The 27710-nt window shown below is 37.4% G+C and overlaps 3 protein-coding genes across 4 annotated transcripts in view; 2 read left to right on the top strand and 1 right to left on the bottom strand.

Annotated features, from left to right (window-relative positions):
• The first annotated feature begins 754 nt into the window (after window positions 1–754).
• LOC137027400 (sushi domain-containing protein 3) lies at window positions 755–10044 on the top strand. The gene is made up of 5 exons (XM_067395564.1): window positions 755–896; window positions 3399–3587; window positions 4747–4894; window positions 5220–5414; window positions 9299–10044. The coding sequence occupies exons 1-5, from the start codon at window positions 830–832 to the stop codon at window positions 9516–9518; spliced, it is 819 nt and encodes a 272-aa protein (XP_067251665.1). The 5' UTR covers window positions 755–829; the 3' UTR covers window positions 9519–10044.
• Window positions 9568–27710, top strand: part of LOC137027392 (serine/threonine-protein kinase WNK2-like) — an 88400-nt gene continuing 70257 nt past the window's right edge. For both annotated transcript variants that reach the window (XM_067395544.1, XM_067395543.1), the window contains exons 1-2: window positions 9568–9630; window positions 11291–11346. The gene's annotated coding sequence lies outside the window, so the exon portion shown is untranslated. The remainder of the gene's footprint in view (window positions 9631–11290; window positions 11347–27710) is intronic.
• LOC137026504 (ninjurin-1-like) lies at window positions 19280–23974 on the bottom strand. Its single transcript, XM_067393858.1, has 2 exons — window positions 23659–23974; window positions 19280–19428 (listed from the first exon to the last, which is right to left on the bottom strand). Exons 1-2 carry the CDS (start codon window positions 23870–23872, stop codon window positions 19280–19282), a joined length of 363 nt encoding a protein of 120 aa, XP_067249959.1. The 5' UTR covers window positions 23873–23974.

The raw sequence follows: 27710 nt of genomic DNA, 5'->3' as shown, positions 1-27710 counted from the left end.
GCTGTGACGCAGGACAGTAGGCCCACAGAACGAAAAAAGCACAAAAGCTGCACTTCTTTTAACTCGAGCGCTGCTATTTTAGATAAGCATGTCATGCACGAGATGAAGCTCTAACCCTAAACTAAATTAGGCTACAAGTGTGACATGTTTCTTTAAAAAGTCTAGTGAAAAAGTAAAACAAATAAATAAAAAGATTAAAATAAATAAGTAATAATAAAATTAGATTAAAATAAATATAAATGTGATTAAAATAAAATTTTGTTATTTATTAGACTAAATATTGATCTATTAAATAGATGAAAAAATGTAAAAATAAATAAATAAATACACATTTTGATTAATATAAAAAAATTTAATTATATGAAAAGTAAATTAAAGAAACAAATAAATAAATATATTTAACAGTAGATTACCATGAGTAGAAAAAATATTTTTTTTAAAACTCAATTATTTATTATTACTCAATTAATTCATTTTTCTGTGTTAATGAAATATATATGCTTTTTAAATGTTAGAATGGGGTCCCTCACACTATGGGGCCCCTTAAACTATAATGAAACCCTCTGATATCTTATTCTCTTGTTATTTTTTCTTAATTCTATATGTTGAGAGAAAAGAACTAGGCTATGGTGAATCCTTGACCAGTTCATAGACTGTCATCTGGAGTTAAAGCTGTGAGACAGTGTGTCCTCATCATAAATCCTAAATACTCGCTCCAGACTGAGCAGCACTGTCTGTCTGTCTGTCTGTCTGTGTGTGGCTTGCTCTGCGCATGCGCGGGTCCTCCGGCTGTGTGGAGTGCGGTGGAAGCGTTCGTGCAACAGTTTGAATGGCATCCGTGATCCGCGCATCAGAGTCAGTGATGGGAGACTGGAGCAGCGCTCAGAACCGCACAGGTACATTCATCCTCCTCACACCAACATGTGAGCTCTGGAAATGTTATTTGCTTAGAGATTTGAGGTGTTTTATCAAACAAGATTGCTCGCTGACACTTTATTTGACAGTGTTCGTTACACATGTACCACTCAGTAGCCTACATGTTGTTAGTCAGTACTTATTTGTGCATAAGAGACACCTTGAAATGAAGTGTAACCAATTTTTCTATTAATAATCATATATTTGCTACTACAACATAGCGGGTTTTTGACGAAGTGTGTGTGTGACAGAGTTTTTCATGTGTATTAACAGTAGCCAGGATGGGTGTGTGTGTGTGTGTGTGTGTGTGTGTGTGTGAGAGAGAGAGAGAGCAGGAAACGCGTCTTTTGTAAATGACAGCAGTTCTCTGATCGGAAACGCGCTCCATTTTCCTGTCTTTCTTCATCTTGTGTTTTCTGTTGTTTCTATGTGAGGTTTACTCATGTCGAGCTAATCCTGTAGTATATTCTGCTGTTGTGTCAGTGGAACATTTTCTTGCTCTTTCCATAAAAGGACAATTCATGGTGATAAAACATAAAAAAAACTACATATAATGTACCATAAAAGTAGTCTGTTTGAAACTATAGGCCTATTCCAAGTGTGAAAAAATTGAGTAATTGTTCATTGAAAACCAGCTGCATGCAGTTAAAATAAACACAGGCAATGTGTTTCTATGCTATATGTTATTAATTAGATTCTGCTGGCTAAAGCTTATTTTATTTATACTGTATTTTTCTGTTCCGGTGTCTCTCTGCCCCTCATAAAATCACCAATACCTTTAAAAATCTGAGATTATGTGCGCTTTCTTTACATTTCCAGTCATGAAAAATGTTTAAGTGACATTTTGTCACACGAAAGGCAAGTGGCAAACCTGGTCATATGTGACATGATACGGCAACTACTGACAAACTAACATTTTAATTTGTTTATTTAAAACTTGTCCGTCAAGCTTGAGCAAGTTTAAAGGGGACCTATAACGCTCCTTCCACAAGATGTAATATAAGTCTCTGGTGTCTCCAGAATGTGTCTGTGAAGTTTCAGCTCAAAATCCCCCACAGATCATTTATTATAGCTTGTTAAATTTGCCCCTATTTGAGTGTGAGCAAAAACACGCCGTTTTTGTGTGTGTCCCTTTAAATGCAAATGAGCTGCTGCTCCCGCCCCCTTTCCAGAAGAGGGCGGAGCTTTAACAGCTCAACAACAACAAAGCTGGAGAATCTCACGCAGACAAAATGAGGAAAGTGTTCAGCCTTACATTGTTCAAACCGGAGTCGACACTGATGGAGAGACTCAGGAAGAAGTTACAACTTTTAGACGTTTCTGAATGGTTAGTGGATAAATTGATGTAGTTGCTGTGGAGTTGATCAACTCATCCACTAGCATGTGTCGTCATGTTCATCTTTTGTGTTGAATTGACCCTCGTTTGTGAAGCAGTCCGGCGTTAAATGACGGCATGACAACAACACTCGACTACAACAACTCTTCCTCTTCTCTAAAGCAGCCCAACATGGCCCCGCCCCCTTTTGTTGTGTGTTCTCGGGGGCGGGGTTTATGTAAACTTTGGGGTTTGTGATGTCACTAACCCGGGAAGAAGCTCGTTGTAGCCAGCCGTCTATAAAAGTAAATATCTCCCTTTGCATTGAACTTTGAGCGTCGTAACTTTGCAGATGTTGTTTATGATCAAACAGCAACATTACACACTAACTAAAGCTAAAAAAGTGAAATCATAATCAAACATCCTTTTAAAGGAAGAAATTTTCTCCTGCTCCACATGACTGAAATAACGATGTTTCATTTAATTTCATGTTTTTTTTGTCTGTTTGTTTTTGCTCAAAAGCCAATAATAGACCTTAATGACAGTCAGCGCAGATGCCATATTGAACTTTATGCGAATGAAAACGAGGCTGTGATGGATAGACTATAGTCTTGTATAAAGGAAGACTACTAGATCATGTAATTTTCAAAACTGAACTGTTTTGTCTACAGATTTCAGCTGAACAATTGTCATGTCGAGTTAAACTACAGAACTAAACATACTTCTGTCTCTCACTACCTTTTTCTATTCTGTCAAACAACATATTTAACGCAACCCTGGATGAGGTCTTTATTAAATTAATGTTTATTTAATAAACCTATTGTATTCTGAGAAATATTCACTGGAGTAAATACTTAAAATTTAACCTAAAATCGTATTTGGTTCATGTTATTTGTTTGACACCGATTTACAGTATGAGTGTGAAATTTAACAGGCACACCCTCATTAGAGTTTCACTTCTCACCTGCACAAAAACAAAACAAAGCAGTGTGGGAGAGATCTGGTGTACAGTTCTGTAGGCGTTTACAGATGAACACTTAAACAACTTTGTGGGGCGCAGCAGAGAAACATGAGATTTCGCACACATAAATGAATCTGTGGCATTTTGGTTGAGGTACATCTTTGCTCTTAGCTCATGAATTAGGTTTGGTCTGATTGCTCCGCACAGGTCAGTGCGCCCCGCCGCTGTCTCCGGTCATCGGGACTCTGAAGCTGGTGTCCGGCGACGGCACGAGCGTGGGCAGCGTGATGAGCCTGCAGTGCCCGAGCCGACACCGCGCGGTCAGCGGCGCTCAGATGGCCTGCGTGTGGAGCAGTAACGACACCCGCTGGAGCGGAGGAACACCCGAGTGCAGACGTAAGACTCTTACAAGAACACTGATATTAAACCATTTTTGTACTGTAAGTTAAATATATCGTAAATATTAAATTATTAAATTTAACATAGCCCAATTTAATTTGCTCAGGAACATGTAATAGATTATTAAGACCAAAGATTGCCCGTTTTATGTACCCAAAATGTTTATCCAGTGGCAAATCATCCAAACACTGGCTGAGATGAAGCTGTACTCGAGCACTGAACGGCCGCTGACAGCCTGGAGCTCGCATCTCTGAGAACATTAAAATAAAATTATAAAATTTGATTAAATACGAGTCAGGTATTTCAGGTCTAAACAACTACATTCTCGCCTAAAAACTCTTAAAACTACAGTTTAGTAGTCTAGTATTTGTAAAAAACACAGTGGATTTGCTCAACCACCATTAGTCGCTTTAAGCGGAGTGATACAAACGGTGAAAAGGTAGGAGTGCTGTTATCACTAGAATATCAGATTCGAGAACCAGAAAGAACTGTTGCATAAAGAGTAGAAATATAATAGAGTTAACACCACATCTATAACCACAATAAACAGAATGATATAATCTGCTGGTGTGGATGCTAATATAGTTATGATTATCTTTATAGTTATTGCCTTTTAGATGTGAAACTGTAAAAATGTTTGTTAAAGATTCACTTTAAGTAATTTGTGAAGATATTTAGACAAACTTATCGTCACAAATGTGTTTTAACAGTTATAATGTAATGACATGAATATGAAACTGTTCTCATTTTACTATAATATTAAAAATATTAAAGATATAATAATAGATTTGCATTAGGAAAAGTAGCTGTTTTCTATTTTAATATATTATAAACTGTCATTTATTTCTGTGATCAAAGCTGAATTTTCAGCATCTTCAGTGTCACATGATCCTTCAGAAATCATTCTAATATGATGATTTGCTGCTCAAGAAACATTTATGATTATTATCAATGCTGAAAAGTTCATATTTCTGTGAAAACCATCAAACATTCTTACTCCAAACCACCAGTGATATAAAAGTTCAGATCTGTGAATTGAATATACTGTGGAAAATATACAGTGTCACACGCTTTCAAAACTCATCAAAGTAAATTCCTAATGAATCGTGTCTGTTTTGCATCTGTTCCCTTCACCCTCTCACTGTGTGTTTTGCAGCTTTGTCTCGGTTCGAGGACGAGGGCTTTCGTTTAGCTCTTCTCATGTCCTTCATCAGTGCCGCCATCATTCTCTTGATGAGCATCATCTTCATCACTTCCTGTCTGGTGAAACACGTGAAGCGTGAGGAGAGGAGAAAGATGGAGAGGTGAGAGAATCTGGAAATACACAGAGCTCTTCAGTCTCGTGTTGTTATAAACCATCACGTCTTTATTCCCTTGTGCAAAAGAAGTGTGCTCAGCTATACACGTGTAGTGTACCTCAAATCTTAAAATTATGTTTTAAAAAACTCTACTTGCAGATAATGTAATATTAATGTCATAAAAGGTCACTTAGAGGTTCTGTCTTCAGATGTTACCAGCAAAACCAAAGCACAACATGATTGTCAGGCAGAGACGGAAGCGCCGTCTCTGTGAGAGGAAGTGAGTTCAGCAGCACTGACGCTGATGTGTGTGTCTTGTGTGCATGTGTAGGGCAAGAAAAAATGGGGCATCTGAGTTTTGGCAACCAGTAGACGTTGACGTTGAGCGAGTGGAGCTGCAGAGAGAGGCATTACACAACCACAAAACCACAAACAACAACAACAACAACTACACACAGCACACAGACACACACAGAACCACAGACAACCAGTTCTACATCGGCGGTGACCCGTGCACTCCCTGCAGGTACTTCATGCTCATCACAAAGTTAAAATACAGTTACTGTACCAAACTCCTGACCTGAGACTTACTGTTAAGGCCTGTTCACACGTAACTATTACAGTAACACTAAAGATGAAGTTTGAAAAATCTTTCTGAATATAAAAGAATTATGGCAGCTTGTTTCCTCCACTGAATAAAAAATAAAAAGATACTTCTGACTTTATAACTCACAATTCTGACTTTACAACTTGCAATTCCGACTTTACATCTCACAATTCCGACTTTACATCTCACAATTCCGACTTAACAACTTGCAATTCCGACTTTACATCTCACAATTCCGACTTTACAACTTGCAATTCCGACTTTATAACTCGCAATTCCGACTTTACAACTTGCAATTCTGACTTTATCTCACAATTCCGAATTTGTATCTCACAATTTCAACTTTATAACTCCCAATTCTGACTTTATATCTCACAATTCCGAGTTTACAACTTGCAATTCGGACTTTATATCACACAATTCTGACTTTATAACTCGCAATTCCGACTTTACAACTTGCAATTCTGACTTTATCTCACAATTCCGACTTTGTATCACACAATTCTGACTTTATCACACAATTCTGACTTTATCTCACAATTCTGACTTTATCTCACAATTCTGACTTTATATCACACAATTCTGACTTTATCACACAATTCTGACTTTATATCTCGCAATTCTGACTTTATATCACACAATTCTGACTTTATCACACAATTCTGACTTTATAACTCGCAATTCCGACTTTACAACTTGCAATTCTGACTTTATCTCACAATTCCGACTTTGTATCATGCAATTCCGACTCTATAACTCCCAATTCTGACTTTATCTCACAATTCTGACTTTATATCTCACAATTCTGACTTTATCACACAATTCTGACTTTATATCACGCAATTCTGACTTTAACTCACAATTCTGACTTTATATCTCACAATTTCAACTTTACAACTTGCAATTCTGATTTTATATCACACAATTCTGACTTTACAACTTGCAATTCTGACTTTATATCACACAATTCTGACTTTATAACTCGCAATTCCGACTTTACAACTTGCAATTCTGACTTTAACTCGCAATTCTGACTTTATCTCGCAATTCCGACTCTATAACTCCCAATTCTGACTTTATATCACGCAATTCTGACTTTATATCATGTAATTCTGACTTTAACTCACAATTCTGACTTTATATCACGCAATTCTGACTTTATATCACACAATTCTGACTTTATAACTCCCAATTCTGACTTTATATCTCACAATTCCGACTTTACAACTTGCAATTCTGATTTTATATCACACAATTCCGACTTTACAACTTGCAATTCTGACTTTATATCACACAATTCTGACTTTACAACTTGCAATTCTGACTTTATATCACACAATTCTGACTTTACAACTTGCAATTCTGACTTTATATCACACAATTCTGACTTTATAACTCGCAATTCCGACTTTACAACTTGCAATTCTGACTTTAACTCGCAATTCTGACTTTATCTCGCAATTCCGACTCTATAACTCCCAATTCTGACTTTATATCACGCAATTCTGACTTTATATCATGTAATTCTGACTTTAACTCACAATTCTGACTTTATATCACGCAATTCTGACTTTATATCACACAATTCTGACTTTATAACTCCCAATTCTGACTTTATATCTCACAATTCCGACTTTACAACTTGCAATTCTGATTTTATATCACACAATTCCGACTTTACAACTTGCAATTCTGACTTTATATCACACAATTCTGACTTTACAACTTGCAATTCTGACTTTATATCACACAATTCTGACTTTACAACTTGCAATTCTGACTTTATATCACACAATTCTGACTTTATAACTCCCAATTCTGACTTTAACTCACAATTCTGACTTTATATCTCACAATTTCAACTTTACAACTTGCAATTCTGATTTTATATCACACAATTCCGACTTTACAACTTGCAATTCTGATTTTATATCACACAATTCTGACTTTACAACTTGCAATTCTGACTTTATATCACACAATTCTGACTTTATAACTCGCAATTCCGACTTTACAACTTGCAATTCTGACTTTAACTCGCAATTCTGACTTTATCTCGCAATTCCGACTCTATAACTCCCAATTCTGACTTTATATCACGCAATTCTGACTTTATATCATGTAATTCTGACTTTAACTCACAATTCTGACTTTATATCACTCAATTCTGACTTTATATCATGTAATTCTGACTTTAACTCACAATTCTGACTTTATATCACGCAATTCTGACTTTATATCACACAATTCTGACTTTATAACTCCCAATTCTGACTTTATATCTCACAATTCCGACTTTACAACTTGCAATTCTGATTTTATATCACACAATTCCGACTTTACAACTTGCAATTCTGATTTTATATCACACAATTCTGACTTTACAACTTGCAATTCTGACTTTATATCACACAATTCTGACTTTATAACTCGCAATTCCGACTTTACAACTTGCAATTCTGACTTTAACTCGCAATTCTGACTTTATCTCGCAATTCCGACTCTATAACTCCCAATTCTGACTTTATATCACGCAATTCTGACTTTATATCATGTAATTCTGACTTTAACTCACAATTCTGACTTTATATCACGCAATTCTGACTTTATATCACACAATTCTGACTTTATAACTCCCAATTCTGACTTTATATCTCACAATTCCGACTTTACAACTTGCAATTCTGATTTTATATCACACAATTCCGACTTTACAACTTGCAATTCTGACTTTATATCACACAATTCTGACTTTACAACTTGCAATTCTTACTTTATATCACACAATTCTGACTTTACAACTTGCAATTCTGACTTTATATCACACAATTCTGACTTTATAACTCCCAATTCTGACTTTAACTCACAATTCTGACTTTATATCTCACAATTTCAACTTTACAACTTGCAATTCTGATTTTATATCACACAATTCCGACTTTACAACTTGCAATTCTGATTTTATATCACACAATTCTGACTTTACAACTTGCAATTCTGACTTTATATCACACAATTCTGACTTTATAACTCGCAATTCCGACTTTACAACTTGCAATTCTGACTTTAACTCGCAATTCTGACTTTATCTCGCAATTCCGACTCTATAACTCCCAATTCTGACTTTATATCACGCAATTCTGACTTTATATCATGTAATTCTGACTTTAACTCACAATTCTGACTTTATATCACTCAATTCTGACTTTATATCATGTAATTCTGACTTTAACTCACAATTCTGACTTTATATCACGCAATTCTGACTTTATATCACACAATTCTGACTTTATAACTCCCAATTCTGACTTTATATCTCACAATTCCGACTTTACAACTTGCAATTCTGATTTTATATCACACAATTCCGACTTTACAACTTGCAATTCTGACTTTATATCACACAATTCTGACTTTACAACTTGCAATTCTGACTTTATATCACACAATTCTGACTTTACAACTTGCAATTCTGACTTTATATCACACAATTCTGACTTTATAACTCCCAATTCTGACTTTATATCATGCAATTTGGACTTTATAACATGCAGTTCTGAGAAAAAAAAGTCTGAATCGTGAGATAAAACAAAACATCATTATAGTTTTATAATTATAATAGTTATTATCGTTATAATTCTTGGTGTGAACTCATACATTCAGAAAGTGCAACACTTTGTCAAGCCAACATCAAAACTCCATGCATTTATCCATCCGTCTCATTTATGCATGTGAAATACAGTAGCACATTTAAAATAAGGTGCGGTTACGTACTTTACTATGAATGTGTGTATTTGTGACAGGTGTCTTCATCAAGGGAAGCCCTATCCTCAGATCATCCATCCGTCTCAGTTCTCTCTGATCCTCAATCCTCCCACTGACTGCCTGATGAACACACACATCGGCCCTGTAGAAGCACACTGCGACGGCGCTGCGGGGGACACACACTTCTGCAGGCCGCTTCTGCAAGATCCGGTCTGGAGCAGACAGCACCTGTTTAACCCACCGGTCCACATCATATGAGGACGTGCTCCACGTGCTGGAGACTATGGAGGACTTTGTGGACTAATGATGCAAACTGGGACTAATCGTGAAAGAGACGAGTCCTCAGCTGAGAATCTGAACTTTTTCTCAGGTGGTGTATGTTGTTGTTTTTTAAAATAAGCATGTTGTACACTGTATTGAATTGTTATTGCACTTGACTCTGGCCATGTTTTAATTAGATGCATACTAAAATATTATAGCATAACACCATTACCTGCCACATTACTGGATGTTTACTGTTTCTAATATGCCTCTTTCCCTTAAAGGGGCTATATGAAGAATTCAGAAACCCTTGTTATTAGCGACACTAATGGCTGTTAAGTGAATTGCAGCCAGCAACTTATTGCTCGTGCTCGCACTCGTGCACACGCGACTGAATGTGATTCAAGGCCCTGAAACAGCGTTAAGAAATCATCTGATCATAACGATGTGGATATGTTTGCAGCAGCTCTGAGATTCACCGGCATCATGTCGACAGATGACCCAGACACCAACATAGGGTCGGCCCAGATCTGGTGCATGTGGATTACAGGCGGACCAGATCTGGGCCGACCCTATGTTGCTGTTAAAATTACACAGTTTTGATAGTTTGGTTATAAAGTATATTGGAGACTATAGACAATATCTGACTATGCAAGACAGATTTACATTACAGTACAGAATTGCTCTTTCAGCATTATCCTGAACATTGTATAAGCATTCATTTGTTAATGTGCGATTGAACGGAAAAGAGTCTCTTGGAAGTGCGCGTAACCGTCATGTCCTTTTGATTTTTCCTTAACATAAAAACCAGTCTTCAGGCTTTCATAGACATTTTTAAGTTTCGTTACAAGCAGTCCACACGTTGCCAATAAAAATATAATTAATACATGTAAAGTCTTTCATAGAGCCCCATTAAATTTAAGAATGTAGATATTGCGGGGCTCATATGAGTTGAGAATAATCCAAACAAAGACAGATTGATGTACGACAACACTGCTGTGAAAGACATTACTGTTTTATTACCCTCCATAAGTCAGACTTTTTAAAAGTTATTCTTTTTACTTGTGTTTTACTACAAAAATATTCAGAATAACCAACACAGAATTCTCAGTTTACTCCGGATAGCAAAAAATCAAATGCATCAAATGGTCTTTCTGGATGCACACTTGAAATAATATAACCTAATGGAGAAAAAAAGTCAAACAGCCTACATTTTTATAAACTTTAAGTGAACAAGTTTGTAAAAACAGTTCTGTTGTACTCAAAAACTAAAAACCAAAGCCAAAGATTGAAAATGTGGAAATTATCCTATGACTTTTTGAGCAAGTGTTTTGGCTGTACTCTATACTGTGTAAATATCCCTATACAAAAGCAGCATTTAAAACAATTTTACAGTCCAAAACGCTCTTTTGGTACTTTTTGTTCTGTTGCTAGTGTTGATGCCTCTGGATATAATGAGCGAATAATAAACATGAATGTAATGCTAATGTTGCACTTCGAGTTTCTTTCAAATGTTGTGCAGATATTATATGCTAATACAGCTTTTTGGTCTTTCTTTTCAAATGGATTCATTGGCCGACAGCGCCACCTGTGGGTCTTTATAAATACATGCACGTGTTATCTACCTTCTGTCTGCATCTGTTTTATAAAGCTCTAAATAATATATTATTAATCATGTATGTCATTTTATTCAGTTAGATCCCCGAATTGAATGCAAATATTTGTTGTCTTTCTCCTTACACTTTGGTGAACTTTGATCATTTCTGTAGAAATGAAGGAGAGCGAAACAGAAGACATTATTAACTGCATCCGGAACTCAATTAAGGTACTTATTTTGAATATTGCTGGATCCAAATTCGCCTGTTTACAATATGCCCTAAAAGTATGTACTATATTTGTGAAGGACAAAGTTCATTCTTTGAGTGTTTGTGTCGGCCCACATCTGGCACATGGAATGATGATCTGGGCCACATGCAGTGGGAATGAAGGCACTTGGGCAGACTGCTCCTGTTTGCCAGATGATTGCTGCTTGCTGAATTAGTCAAACAATTCAGCCCAACATTAATCAGCACTGACAAAGATGAACTGCTCGCCGTCAAACATTTCAAAAACATTCTTACTCCCCTGAAAGATGTGCGCACATCTGTCTCCTCAGTGCCATCACAAGCCCCTACTGGCAACTCCTAACACTTGTGACACCTCTCGAGCTGTCTTAAATAACTGGGAGAGTAAGAGGGATTTTAGCTTAAGAAATCTGATAACTTGCTTTTAACCTTAAGTTTGAAAGTAGGATTCAATTTCATGAATTCTCAGCACTTTGAGAAACTTGATAAATACGGGCCCTGGGGCCATACTCACAAGCAGCTCCTAACTTGCTGATTTAGGAGAAACTCTTAAAAATAATGGGCATGTTATTCCTTTTTTAGGACTCCAAATTTTTTGCTCTATTGCTTATTGTAACCCATGGCTCACTGCAAAATGTTAGAATTTTTGCAGAACTTTTCCCTGCACACAATATTACGACCTCAAAGCACTCTTTCATACTGCATGACGTGCAAGCAAATTGATTTTAATATTTCCATTATATACATAACTCTTTATACGTTTTTTCTTTTCTGATGCAACAAAAATGCTTTGCTCAGTTGGTACAGCAGTGCACTTGTGATGCAGAGATACTCATATTCCTGTGCAACTCCACTAAGCTCAAAGTGTCAGAGAAAGTTACCTTTTTCCATACCATACCACATGATTCCATTTTCAATGTCTTGCAAAATATTCTGTTGTGTTTTAATGTGAATGAAGCAGAAGAGCATCATCTCTCTTTTATCATTGTTAGAACGCACAGGTCTGTTTCTGTTCATGTGTGATTTTTTTATTTATTTATTTATTTATGCAATGGTCAATTTGAAACGGTGATAATATCAGTCAACTGTAGTATGATTTCAAACAGAAGCAAAGGCTACAAAAATGTAATGGATGATCAGTACAGATATATAATAGAGCAGAGTAATTTTTTATGTCATAAATGTTTCATTTTATTTTCCTTGAGGATGATACACAGCATTTTCTGCATGGCCTCTAGGTGGCAGTGCTTAATAATACAATAATCAGCCCTAAACAGCCCCTTAGTGACTGTGCACATTCACATTATTTTTCAATAAATATTCATGTTTTGGCTATTTGTTATTTATTATAATATTATCAGTATCTTACAATAAAAAACTGTTTAAATGTTGCTCTTAATTTGAGCAATAATTATTCCTTGAAAAAATATATAGCAAGAAAAGAATTGCAGTAATCAAATAGTATTTTGCATTTGTTAATTTAGCAGATGCATTTATCCAAAAAAACTTATAAATGAGGAAAATACAAGCAAGTGTGATGATAGATATGGACACAATTTCAGGATCATGTTTCAGATTTCCTCTTAGTGTGCTACTTTATGGCAAGCTGCTTTGACTTTTATTCATTCTCAGGAAATGAGAATGTCAGAATGTGAGAATTCACAGTCTTCCTCATCTTCATCAAATTCTTCATCAGCAGTTTCTGACTGACAGTTGTTAAACCGGAAATACACTGGTTGTTCCTTGTATCATTTTAAGGGAAAAATAAGTTGATTTTAAATTTCATGGCATCAACACATCTCCAAAAAGTTGGGACAAGGCCATGTTTCCCACTGTGTGGCATCCCCTCTTCTTTTTATAACAGTCTGCAAACGTCTGGGGACTGAGGAGACAAGTTGCTCAAGTTTAGGAATAGGAATGTTGTCCCATTCTTGTCTAATACAGGCTTCTAGTTGCTCAACTGTCTTAGGTCTTCTTTGTCACATCTTCCTCTTTATGATGCACCAAATGTTTTCTATGGGTGAAAGATCTGGACTGCAGGCTGGCCATTTCAGTACCCGGATCCTTCTTCTACACAGCCATTATGTTGTACTTGATGCAGTATGTGGTCTGGCATTGTCATGTTGGAAAATGCAAGGTCTTCCTGAAAGAGACGACGTCTGGATGGGAGCATATGTTGTTCTAGAACTTGGATATACCTTTCAGCATTGATGGTGCCTTTCCAGATGTGTAAGCTGCCCATGCCACACGCACTCATGCAACCCCATACCATCAGAGATGCAGGCTTCTGAACTGAGCGCTGATAACAACTTGGGTTGTCCTTGTCCTCTTTAGTCCGGATGGCATGGAGTTCTAGTTTTCCAAAAAGAACCTCAAATATTTAATTCGTCTGACCACAGAACAGTTTTCCACTTTGCCACAGTCCATTTTAAATGAGTCTTGGCCCAGATAAAACGCCTGCGCTTCTGGATCATGTTTAGATATGGCTTCTTTTTTGACCTATAGAGTTTTAGCCGGCAACGGCGAATGGCACGGTGGATTGTGTTCACCGACAATGTTTTCTGGAAGTATTCCCGAGCCCATGTTGTGATTTCCATTACAGTAGCATTCCTGTATGTGATGCAGTGCCGTCTAAGGGCCCGAAGATCACGGGCATCCAGTATGGTTTTCCGGCCTTGACCCTTACGCACAGAGATAGTTCCAGATTCTCTGAATCTTTAGATGATATTATGCACTGTAGATGATGATAACTTCAAACTCTTTGCAGTTTTTCTCTGAGAAACTCCTTTCTGATATTGCTCCACTATTTTTGGCCGCAGCATTGGGGGAATTGGTGATCCTCTGCCCATCTTGACTTCTGAGAGACACTGCCACTCTGAGAGGCTCTTTTTATACCCAATCATGTTGCCAATTGACCTAATAAGTTGCAAATTGGTCCTCCAGCTGTTCCTTATATGTACATTTAACTTTTCCGGCCTCTTATCGCTACCTGTCCCAACTTTTTTGGAATGTGTAGCTCTCGTGAAATCCAAAATGAGCCAATATGTCTCACTTTCAACATTTGATATGTTATCTATATTCTATTGTGAATAAAATATAAGATTATGAGATTTGTAAATTATTGCATTCCTTTTTTTTCACAATTTGTACAGTGTCCCAACTTTTTTGGAATCGGGTTTGTACAATGCTTCAAACAAAAGACAAAAAGAGGATGACGTTTTCTAAATGCCCCTTATATACTTTCTGGTCACACTGGTAGTTCATCGTAGGCTGTCGCTGACCGATACAATTGCCGTGATTTGACAGTTGAATCAGATCCCAGTCACACAGAGGTGTTCCCCATTAGTGTCTCAGAACACAGTGCGAGTTCCCTTTCATTCTCTTGAAAATTCTTTATTGTCAAATGTGTTGAATGTAAACTCCTCTTAGGAATTTCACCATTCAATGTGAAATGTGAATTTATCAGAGATGCTTGATAACTAACTTTTAAGTGCAGATTTGAGCAAAGAATTTGTTACTCTTAAGTCAATTCTTAGCAGTGTTCTTCTGAGTAATTCTCAGAAGCTTGATAAATACAGGCCCAGATAGGCCTTTGTCAAAAAATGTCCATAACTCCAAAACACTGCAGTGAAATGGTTTCATTTGATGCGTGCATACAGTATATGACATTGCATTCAAGAGTAACTGAGTCAATACTGCATATATGCAGTAAGAGATGGTTTGCTCTAAGACTGGGACTGAAGTCAGTTGTAGTTCTTGTGTTTCTGCTCATCTCTTTTTTCTTCTTTCCTTCAGTGATTTTGCTTGATAACAGGATTGTTAATTCTGAGATGATTCTATAAATAATATATAAAAATTTTGTGGCTCAGATAAGGTCCAGTTCTGGTTTATTTCTTTGCTGTCTTGGCTGACATGTGGCATTTCTATGGCCTGCTTGTGGCCCAGATCTGGCAAATGGTAGCGGTCCGCACAAGTGCCATTAAGCACGTCCTGATATTGCTGAGTTAGATGCGTTCCTGGGTCAATATATTTTGTTGATCCTGGAACAACATTCTAGTCTGAAAATGTAGTCTTAACCCCATTCCTATCGTTAAACCTAACCCTACCCATAAGTTATCCCAAAAATCAGAGGGAAATGATAAATGAATAACACTGATGTAGAAGCACCAATTCATGTCCCTCAAATCTGATCGGTTGATTTGAATGTTATTCCAGGATCAACAAAAATGTTGACCCAGGAACACATTGAACTATATCAGGTTATGTGTGCCGCCATTCCCGCCACATGTGGCCCAGATCATCATTCCGCATGTGCCAGATGTGGTCCGGATCTGGGCCGACACAAAGTTGCTAACACACAAGTTGGTAGGAACACACCAAATTATTCATAACCTTATGACTTTTTAAGTCATAATTTCATGATTTTGAACTTAATATGTAATAATTTAGAATTTCATCTCATAATTTTGAGGTTTAATCTCATAATTATGATTTAGCATTGTGGTGTAAAAAAACAAACAACCGGGCAAGAAATATAGTGAACAACTCTGTTTACTCTCTCCAATCTCCTCTTATCACACACAAACTAGACAGAACCAATCACGCATAACAATCAGACATGCATTGTGATCACAGAACAGTCTCTCTTTTTCTCTTTTCCACCCTCTAGTGGACACAGCAAGCATGTCATTTATTTTAATAATAATTATGTTTTACAAAAGCATGTTTTTTGTGGTGGAGATGTGGAAGCCCTTCCATACTTTTAACTCTCTAAAGTCTAAACATCACATGAAGAAAAAAGTAGGTTGAAGTCATATATCATCAGATGTTATATATAATACCTACATGTATATAGAAAATGTTATTAAATGGTATTTGTCAAAGTGTATATATTAAAACAAAATCAAAAGATAAAGCCCAATGAAGTGAAAACACATTCCTTGTTCATGCCTCTTATTTGATGCCCGATCTGCTCCAAACTTCATTTGATAATATTTCTAGCTTGAAAACATCTATATCACAATATTTGGTTATGGTCAAAGCGCCACCTGTTGGCAGCAGAAAGTGTGGCACTTTTAAATGACTTTGCCATAATTCTCCTGTATTTTCTCGCTTACATGCATGTCTGCCACTCTTCACAGTTTTCCTGAGGCCAACGGGTGGCGATGAGGCCGGGTGCGAGGGCCCTTTCATCGCTGCTTGCAGCTTTTTTCTATATGTTACTCTCCCCTCACCTCTAGACAAAAGGGGGACGCAACAATAGATTCACACTGCATGTACAACCGTCTGTGTTAATGCACTAATGTGCCACCAGAGGTCAGCATCAGATCATCAGACTAAATATGTGCTATAGCAGTAGCTTGTGTGTGTGTGTGTGTGTGTGTGTGTGTGTGTGTGTGTGTGTGTGTGTGTGTGTGTGTGTGTGTGTGTGTGTGTGTTCTGAAAACCTGTTCTAGTTGAGCACAAAAACAACATCAAGACTTTGAAAGAGCATAATATGGCCTCTTTAATACTGAGAAAATATATCAGCATGAATACAGCTTCAAGTTACAGTTACTGATGCATACAGTATTTGTCACCCATGATTTATTTATTCTGCAACCAAAATAAAGTAGTATTCATCTGGTCATGTGACAGGGGTAAAACTTTCCTAACTTTCTTGCTCAGTGGCTGTAAGCTGAGAGGAGAGCAGAATAAAGGGCTGTCCACACATTACAATGCGCTGCTTTTCTGTTTTTATTGTCTTTGTAAACGTGTGATAGATGAACATCTTTGACTGCTGCACTCGTGTCTTTCATCTTTTGCAGTGTCTCGCACGTGACACAGATCTAAACAAGCGCAGCGCACAAATTAAACAAAGTTCAACTAGTGTGCTCTGTGTGAACGGCCCTTAAGAGATGATGGACACAATAACTGAAAGTGACATTGATAGAGATGAGCGCAATGAAAATGAAATAGATATTGAGCTCTGCATGCAGATCATCTGCTGTATAAAAGACTTTATAAAATGCCTTCACAGCTCCCTGTTTTCATCCATCCATCCAGAGAAGTGTAACACAACAGGACAGCCATGTTTCAGTCTCAGGCTACGGCTGGAAAAGAGAGTTTATGTCATTTCACCACTTCCGTCAGCTGCTCTCATGACCTCCATCTTTCCTTGGCTCTTTTTTTGTAGGCCTACCATATTCATGGAAAGCAGTGCCACAAATGTGTCTTTATATGAAGGAGCAATATCTGAAACACAGTATCAGTGATGCATGTCAAACGCTTTAATTCCAGTTCATTTAATTACTGTCAAGCTGAATTATCACAAAAGTGAGTAAAAGAGCATGTGTGAATACAGCACAAGATATCATGACAGGCCTGTGTTCTGGGCTATGATCAATTGTGATGTAATCAGCCACTTTCAACTTTTAAAAAGTTGTATGAAGTGCTTATAAAAGTACTTAATTCGCTGCCTTGAAAACAGCATCATGAAATATAATAATTTGTTGAAATACATTGTAAGTTGCAGCATTGCGACAAATTAATCTTATCTTGTTTTTTTTATTGGTTTCATAAACAAATTTTGTAACTCTTTACTTAAGGCATGTATTAAGGTATTCTATTGCATTATATCTTAAATAATTGTAAAGAGTTAAAATGCATTATAATATTTGCAGATTCCTTGTTCCATCTGAAACTGGTTGTTTGTCATTAGTTTTTCAAGGTGCAATATGTATAATTTTGTCCGCTAGAGATCTATTCAAAACAAAGGCGTAGCTTGATGACGCCAAGTTTGAGCACAGAATCTTGTGAAATCATCTCAACAGACGGTGCAAAAGAATAAGGATTGGACTCGGGAAGAAATCATGTTCATGGATGAGATTATTAACGTTACTGTAGTATGAAGCAGAGCAGGAGCGAGTGTTGTGGAGCTGAACGAGGAGCTGGAGCGATTGATCAACACACGCCTCACGAGCAGCGGGACTTTTATTATGACACAGTCGCCGGCGCCGCTGCCGCTTTTCCGGTCATGAGTATGAGGAAACACAGCTCTGTTTATCATATTAGACACATTTGAGAGTGTTGAAAATGATGTTATAACGTTACTCTGTGCGTTCGCTCGGCGGCTGCTGTGAGACACTGTTACACACTGCAGTAAGATAGATTGATTTTACAATATCATATTAAATACTGGATGATTGTGTTGATAAATGACATGCAATTCATTTTAGAACGTATTGTATGATGGAGCAAATGCTGTATTACTGTTACTAAAAATAAAGCTGCATCTGATTATGCTATGTTAGCTACTTGACAAAATGGTGTTTTTCTCTGAGGCATGGTAAAGCATGAGACTCGCAAAACATCAAGAAAATTAGATTTAAACAATAAGATTAAACGTGTTGAGCTATATAACAATAATTAGTTTTCTGTCTATAAATATATCAAAACAGTTGTTCCCTTGTCTATTACAACATGTAAATATTAAAGCGTCTTTGGTGTTTCCATGGTTTCTACAAAATAAACCGGTAACCGAGGGTAACGTGGGTATGACACAATCGACAGGCGACTCCTCACACGTCCCGGAGCCTTGGTTAAAACTGCAATTTTCTCACAATTTACAAATAGTTGGAAACATTTGGGATATTGTAAGTACTCAAGTGAACAAAATATGTAACACTGGCCTAGTGGTTTTATGACATTTTACTGCAAAAATCTTACATAATGCATTAAGGTGTGTTCAATGAAAATAGAAGTATTTTAATGTATTATAACTGTGGTTACAATTATTCATGAGATCAATACAATAATGCCATGCTGCAAAGTTCATAAATGCGATTGAAATGTAAGTTCTTGTAAAGCGAGGAGAGTGTGTTTCTCCAGTTTTGATGTGTTTTGAGTGTATTCTGTAATATACCAGTGTTTGAGCTACTGTCGCAGGCCTGGATTGGGCCGCTGAACTCCAAACGCAGTGATGAAGACGTTAATGACGACGATGATGAAGATACAGCCTGTTGTGACGTTCTCTAAGACATTCAGCCGGAGGTGTTTCTGCTCATCGTTCAGGTTCCACTTCACTGCAATCAGCAACGAGAAACATAGTCACACTTCAGATGAGCTCTGAACAAACACAGTAATCCAGCATCTCAGCTGACAGGGAACGTTCTGGCAAGGTTTTCTCAAAGTTATGAACAAACGTTCTTCCAGTAACATTAATAGAACGTTCATTCAAAGTTATTTGGTCTTTAATAATGTTCTAAAAACATTAAACACAAAAACATTATTAATACATCATTCATGGAGAGTTTTTCCTGAAATGTTTCAGTTGGACATTCATTTTTTAAATGTAAGTAACGTTCTTATAATGTCTGCAGAATGATCAAATGGAATGTTCCCTTTAACGTTCGCATAACCAAGAAAAAGCGTTTGTAAATCATTTAAAAAACTGGATGTTCTGAACATTCAGAAACTACATTATCATAACGTAATGGGAACGTAAGTGAAACGTTGTTATAATATATTTTTGTTAGCTTGTTAACTAACATCAACATCAGTTTTGCTGTCCAACTTTGTCTTCAACGTCCTTTCACTCTCAAAATATAAAAATTATTCTAATATTTGGTTGTGCATTATTTTATCTGCATATAAACACAGGTTTGTTTCAAATGAATGAAAAAAATCCATTTGAAATATAGCTGCAAGCAGCGATGACGGGCCCAAGCTCCGGCACCACAACCACCACTACCACGGAGGCTTTAAGGCTGATTTATACTTCTGCGTCGGACCTACACCGGAGCCTCTGCACCTTAGGCTATGCGTCTGTTTTCATTTATACTTCTGCGTCGTTGTCCGCGTCGACGTGCATGCAGACCACTAGTGGGCAGTGTCCGCAGTCATGTTGAGGATCAAGGCAAAAGCCGAAGAAGAAACAGCTGTCCCCTGAAACAGAGTGTTTTTCATTTCTATGGACGTTGAAAATGCTCGCTCTTCTCCAATTGCGCCGCGCCAGTTTTTTGACCTGAGGGAGGGGTTCTAGCAGACCAATCACAGCGCTTGCGGTCCGCGTAGAATTGACGCGTTGTTACATTTTTGAAGAGGTGCACGTCATGGCCACGTCATAGGCTACGCGTGGTACACACAGCCTACGTCGCAGCTACGGCATACACTCGATGCAGAAGTATAAATCAGCCTTAAGGGAGACGACAGACTACTCACGCACGCACAAATCTACTACGATGGTACCTCAACATTTCACAGATGTAAAACCATGAGGCAAGAAAAACTTAAAAGCATATTTATATATCTTAAACTTCTGGTTACATGAGCCTAAGCTCAGATCTAATATCAGATCATTTTAGAATACAGCATAGGATGTACCTACAGAAATACGACAAATAGAATATCAGATCTCTGTCATATGGGCAAAAATAAATAAAAAAATAAATAAAAAAAATGCTTTTTTGCATAGTTGTGTTAGACACATGAAAACTGTAACAATGTAACCTTGCTCTTACTTGAAATGTGTCTCCACATTAAGTCCTTGAATTTGAGGGTATTGGACCTGTAAAGTCCTTGAAAGGTCCTTGAATTTGAAGTTAACCAAGGTGTGGGAACCCTGTATGAGACTCTTCCTGTTTTCCTTTTTCCACATTACTTTAATCCCTCACCATGGCAACACCGTTTGATAACCATTCACAATTTAGTACCTTCAGTGTTTTGGCATCATGTTAAAAAGTTTGATGCGTATCATATAAAAGTTTAAAATTCAGAGACTTGATTGAAAAAAAGAAAAAAGAAAAAGAAAATCCACATTCAAACCAAAATAGCCGACGTCCTGTTGGTCAGAGCTAATGACTGTAAATCAGAAAGTTGTATGGCTTGATGAGAACAATATGTGTACTGAGTTTGGTGACTGTAGGTAAAATTAACCCTCCTACTTTTGTCAGAAGGTGGCGCTAGTGAGCCCCTCCACCATGCCCGTTTCAAAGGCATTGCCCATGTCTGCTGGATGACAATCCTGACGTGTGTTGAGTTTCATGCAATATGAAGCATGCTAAGAGCCTCAGAAACACCAGAAAAATGGCAAAATTTGATGCATTGTCATGGCAACAGTGTTTAAGATATCAAGAATCCTTTCACAGGTTTACATCTGACTTGTGTTGACATTATTCTGACGAAGTTTAAACACAAATCGGGTAAAAATAAGAGGGCGATTTCAAAGCATTTTGAAAGTGACACACTTCCTGTTGCCAGTTGGTGGTTTTATGTCTTTGACTTTTAATAGTCACATCCATGTGATCGAACTCCTACAGTGAGCACACAGCTGAAGTGTCATCCATATCAGTCCATGTTTGTAGAAGTTATAACACACTTCCTGTTTCTCTTTTTTCACCATAAATACGTTGCCTCGCCACGGCCAAACCGTTTGAGATACCCGAAATCCGTCAGCAATTTAGCATCCTTAATGTCTTGACTTCATGTTGAGAAAGTTTGGTGTGGATTGTATGATGGCCTTTGGAGCAGTAGTTAAAAAAAAAAATCCACATTCAAAGAAATATAGCTGACTTCCTGTTCGTTGGAACAAATGACTGTAAATTAGAAAGTTGTCCGGCTGAGAACAACATATATACCAGGTTTGGTGACTGTAAGTAAAAGTCTATGACTTTGACTCACAATAGTCGCATCCATGTGATCGGCCTCCTACAACAAACACACAGCTGAAGTTTCATCAAAATCACACTTCCTGTTTCCCTTTTCTCACCATGAATTTACTTCAATGCCACGGCCAAACCATTTGAGATATCAAAAATCTTCTTGCAATTTAGCATCCTCAATGTCTTGACTTCATGCTGACCGAGTATAATGGTGATCGGATGAATGTCCTAGGAGGAATTCAGGAGCGTGCATTTTTCAAACAACCATAAATAGCTGACTTTCTGTTGGGCTGGCGTCTAACTATGAGCACAAAAGTTGTTCGGCTGATGAGAAAATATTTACCCAAGAAAAACAATAGGGCAGCCCTAATAACTAATGCCACAAATCTTCAAAAACTCAGAGTTTGAGGTTCAAGCAATAGCAGTAGACATTCAACACATTGTTCTTTAAGGTTTTTGACCGTCAGAACCAATGCAAAATATCATATAGTTCAGTGTGAGCTGGCCGTTTTCTTCACACTAGACTCTTCTGATGAGCTTCGTGTCGGCCAGGCTCACGGTTATTGACTTGTAACTGTTTCTGGCGATACATCGGTTGTGACCCAGACTACCTTGCTAGCTGGTTCAGATCGGTCTGATCATCACAGATTAGTTACAGTCTGACTGAATGAAAGTGCTCTCTGATGATGAGAGATGCATTATCCACCAGAGCACTCGCTGCAAACAGCCTTTTAATCAACAAAAATCACATTTCATAATTCATTGTTACTGTGTGTGTGATTGAAAGACTGAAAATGAAAGGCGCTCACATCACGCTCAACTGGTTGAGAGAGAGAGAGAGAGAGAGAGAGAGAGAGATACGTGAGGTCAGCGGGTTCAGAATGGAAGCTCTGGAGGGTCACAGAAAGGGAAAGACAGGCAGAAAGGATCTGCTGATATGTAGGTCAAACAGAACAAGAGAGCAGGGGAGAGCGTATTGTGAGGCCATTGTCATGTGTTGCTCTTTAATCCCAAATTCAAATTCAGTTTCACAGAGCGTTCCTGAAGCAGAGCTCTGCTTACAGCTTCAATATACTGAATGAACGAGTGTCAACAGAGATTCACTCAGCAGTTCTCCGGCACCGCAGTTTCACCACATGTGCGAATATAAGACAAAATAAGAAACCCTCTTGGGAATCTGTGTGCAGAGATAGAGATGTTGGTCATCTTATTTGGATATAAGATTAAACTGGTACAGTATGTTGTTCTGCTCTGATTTTGAGCTGTAATTCAAAAAATCCCCATTAACCCACTCAAATTAACCACTTCTCAGCTGACAGGGAACATTCTCAGAACGTTCTTGGAAAGTTATAAACAAACGTTCTTCCGGTAACATTAATAGAATGTTTATTCAAAGTTATCTGGCCTTTAATAATGTTCTCAGAACGAGACAAAATGAGGAAAGTGTTCAGCCTTACATTGTTCAAACCGGAGTCGACACTGATGGAGAGACTCAGGAAGAAGTTACAACTTTTAGAATGAAACTGGACGTTCGGCACTGCACAGACTGACCGGTGTATGACATCAAAGTACCGCAAGAGCATTTGGAGAGCATACGACTACGATCAATTTTCAACAAACTCCATTGTTTATTTTATGTGTGTTCTCATTCACCTATGAAGATGAGCAAGATCCCCACTAACACTTGCAGACAGAGCGACAGGCTGATGAGCGTGATGAGGGACGTGTACAGGGTGAATTCGGGCCCCTGCTCCAGCACGGCCTTCAGCTGAGACGCGTTAGCCATCAGCAGGGCCACATCCAGCATGCTCTCCGCCGCGCTCTTCTTATTGGCATAATGGTTCATGTTCAGAGGGGCGGGCGACATACCCAGACTGTGAGAAGCCTGGCGAGAGAAAGATGGATAATATTAGTACACCTTAATCCTACCAACTACTGAACAGCAATATCACAAGAAAGGATGATGCTTGACGGATGTCGTAAGAGCATTTCATAACCTGCAACACTAAAGACCTGGCAGCGATAGTGACCAGATCTTAAGGAACCAATGGGTCATGATGTTGAAGTAAATCAGATAAATATGAAGTACCAAGGTTATGAAGAGCTTTGTAAGTGAGGGTCAGTACTTAACCCTTGTGCATTGTTCAAATTTTACCCTTTCTACCCTTTCGTTGTGTTTGTGGCTGAAAACATCCACTAAATTAAACTGCTGTAAAAATGTATCAGATAAATATTTTTTTTCAATTTTTTTTTGCATAAATCTGTTAATCAACCTCTGTCCTGATCAAAACTGCTAAATGTTTAAAAAAAATCCAACCTCTGTCCTTTTTTATTGCCAAGTTTATAAATGATGTCACTGATTTGGGGGAAAAAAACACACAAAATGACTTATTTTCAATATAAAAAGTGATTGTGGACTGGATTTTTTTTTACCTTTTATCACAGTCTTGGACATGTCAAAGATTAGTAACAACATTAGTAACAGGCAACAGGTGTATGAATACACTTACTTTGTTTTTGTTTACTCCATGTAGTTCTGAGAGCTGAGGTGCATATTTTGAGTCATATTTTCAAGGTAAGTGCGCAAAGGTCTTACTCACACACACACACACACACACACACACACACACACACACACACACACACACACACACACACACACACACACACACGCTATAATATGCTGTTATACTCCATATAATTCCATATAAAAGCCAGTAACTAAGCTTTTTTTTGCACAGGCCTATCTAAAGTGTTAATGGCGCCACTTGGTGATCAACTGTAAAAATGAGAAATTTTACCTCTTCCCAACAGGGAAAACCACCATCAATCAAGAATGCATGATTATATGGTGTCAAGGCTTTGCAATCAAAAAATGTCATTATAATGGAAGAAAAAATTAAAATCTGATGCTGCACAAAAACTAACAATGCATCAAAACCAATGTTGTTACTAATCTTTGACATGTCCAACACTGTGATAAAAGGTAAAAAAAAAAATCACTTTTTATATTGAAAATAAGACATTTTTTGTGTTTTTTTCACCCAAATCAGTGACATCATTTATAAACTTGGCAATAAAAAAGTAAAAATCTTGGATTTTTTAAAAAACATTTAGTAGTTTTGATCAGGACTGAGGTTGATTAACAGATTTATGCAAAAAAATGTGAAAAAAATATTTATCTGATACATTTTTACAGCAGTTTAATTTAGTGGATGTTTTCAGCCACGGACATAATGAAAGGGTAGTGAATTTGCCCACAGTGTATTTTTGAGGTTTTGAAAATTTTCAAAGCATTTTCCCAAAATATATATCAAAATAAGATCTGTCACCAAAAATCATTCCATTTGCTGAAACAGAGAAAGTTGTGGCCAAATTAAGACTCAAAATCACCCCATAGTGGATGAAAACATCCCCAACAACACATAAGGGTTAAGTAAGTTTATACTAAAGGAAACTGGAAGCCAGTGAAGGTGATGAACAATTGGAGTAATATGCTCATTCTTACTTGTGCGAGTGATCAATCAGGTGCGTTTAAAACATATTGTAATCATTTGATGTTTTTAGCTAAAAGGTCATAAAGAAGTGAGTAATCAAGGTGAGATGATGTGACGAAGGCATGTGTAACAGTTTCAGAGAGGATCATATACAGCATGACCAACAGTGTCTGACCAAATTATGTTCCAAATTTAGAAAAAATAGAGGTTCTTGTGAGATTTCATTTAGGCACCGTACCAAAAATAGTTCTCCAGTAACAAATCAGTACTTCTTTCACAAAACAGTGGCCAAATATGGAGCCTCTCAGACATTTCCAAAGATATGTGTTTTGTCAAGATTAGAAAAAGATTAGATTATAAAGTAGAGCAATACATTTTGTACAATTTGAAATCTGACACCACCCACTAGAAGAGGAGCTGTTTCCATGGTAACGCAATATCCAATTTCAAAATTTTGAGTGTTTAAGCTTTTGAATGATACCTAATTCATGATGATTACTAAAATATGTGATATGGAAGAAAAAAAAAAAAAAAAACAAGAGCACCAATTGTTCTGCTTTTAAGGATCTTTCTGACTCTCTTTAAATAGATCTCTCCATTCCATCCTTCTGTCCATTTTTATTCCTCTCTTTCATTCATGCTTCCCATCAGTATTCCTCTGCTGACTGTGCAATCGCAATGACACGACGCTCTCCTCGCTCTCTCTGGCTGCGCTCCAGCGGCTGATCGATCCACCAGAGGGAAATTACATTTCCCTGATCCTCTACAGAGCTTTTAGTTACACTGCTTAAACACACACACACACACACACACACACACACACACACACACACACACACACACACACACACACACACACACACACACACACTTCCGGTGTTGTATTGACTCTGTCCACAGACAGACACCAACAGCTCATAACAATTGGAAAAATTCAGTTTAATCCAGTTCACACACACACACACACACATACACACACCTACACACACACACACACACCCACCCACACACACACACACACACACACACACAGCTCAAACTCATATGACTTTAAATGCCATTTCATAAAGGAACTTCACTTCCTCCTTGTGTTTACTCACTAAAGCTATTTTACATAGTAACCTTTTAATTTCCCTGCCTGTATTACAAGTATGATAAAAAATATTTTTAGTATTAAAGAGCTACTATTCTGCTTTTCTCCATGTTCATCTCTCTTTAGTGTGTAATGTTGCTGTTCTTCTCTATATCAGTGTCAGTGTTTCTGAACTCCATCTTGAGTTTCTTCACAATATTCCTCATTTAAATAATTCATGCGCAGAATAAAGGGGCGGGGCCTGCTTGAGTTAGTTAGTAGTGTGTTGAAACTGGCGGTTATGGTAAGGGGCGGGGCATTTCCCAAACACCAATCACAACACACTGCTCCAGCTGACCAATCAGAGCACATTGTGCTTTTCAGAAGGAGGGGCTTCATAGAGACAGGAACTAAACAGAGCGTTACTGACAGACTGGGAAGAGAGGAGCTGCAACAATGGAGAATATGAGGAAAATAATCAACATTCAATCTAGTATCGTCTTTATATGGGGGACATACTGGAATATATGAATATCATGAGAGAAATCCTGTGAGAACTCATTTTCTCATTTCTGGTTCTGCACTTATTGCCATTTGTTGGTCTGTTTCTGGTCTTTAGGCTCGGGTCACTCTGGTGGTCTATGGGACTTTTTACTCTTTTGATCAAAATGAAAAGCTTGTGAAACAGCAGTTTTTAGTCCTGATTGGTCTGTGTTCAGATACCGGCTCTAGAAATACTGTATAAACTCTCAAAATCTGCACAATTTATGGTGAAACAAAATGGCAAATGTGGTTGCCACAACTTTACTGTAAATAATATGACAGCACAATTTTAGGACTTAACTTAAGGCAGCGGCTGTATGCACTAAGTAATAATAGCATTATATTCTATTTACACTAAGTGACAATAGCAGCATTACACTAGCTGAAAATAGCGACAGATTTTATTTACACCGTGTAAAAGTATCATTTCTTTGCAATAAGAGTAAAGATGCTATCTATACTTTATGCTGGCAAATACTATTTACACCTCAGTATTTTAGTACATTAACAAGATGCAATAATATCATAGAGTGTAAATGATTATATCTATTAAAATTATTAATTGGATGCCGCCTTATTGGGAGAATAAAAAC

The sequence above is a fragment of the Chanodichthys erythropterus genome, chromosome 9 (assembly GCF_024489055.1).
Source record: "Chanodichthys erythropterus isolate Z2021 chromosome 9, ASM2448905v1, whole genome shotgun sequence".
NCBI classification, from domain to species: Eukaryota; Metazoa; Chordata; class Actinopteri; order Cypriniformes; family Xenocyprididae; genus Chanodichthys; species Chanodichthys erythropterus.
The sequence above is the reverse complement of the archived record's forward strand: the minus strand, read 5'-3'. Positions and strand labels throughout refer to the sequence as shown.

What these genes read in the sequence shown, in the direction of transcription:
- LOC137027400 (XM_067395564.1), top strand. Translation starts at nt 830, where the DNA reads ATGGCATCCGTGATCCGCGCATCAGAGTCAGTGATGGGAGACTGGAGC. An exon ending in CAGCGCTCAGAACCGCACAG is followed by an intron (nt 897 to 3,398) that starts GTACATTCATCC and finishes TGCTCCGCACAG; the next exon opens with GTCAGTGCGCCCCGCCGCTG. An exon ending in GAGAGGAGAAAGATGGAGAG is followed by an intron (nt 4,895 to 5,219) that starts GTGAGAGAATCT and finishes GTGCATGTGTAG; the next exon opens with GGCAAGAAAAAATGGGGCAT.
- LOC137026504 (XM_067393858.1), bottom strand. Translation starts at nt 23,872, where the DNA reads ATGTCGCCCGCCCCTCTGAACATGAACCATTATGCCAATAAGAAGAGC. An exon ending in GATCTTGCTCATCTTCATAG is followed by an intron (nt 19,429 to 23,658) that starts GTGAATGAGAAC and finishes TGCTGATTGCAG; the next exon opens with TGAAGTGGAACCTGAACGAT.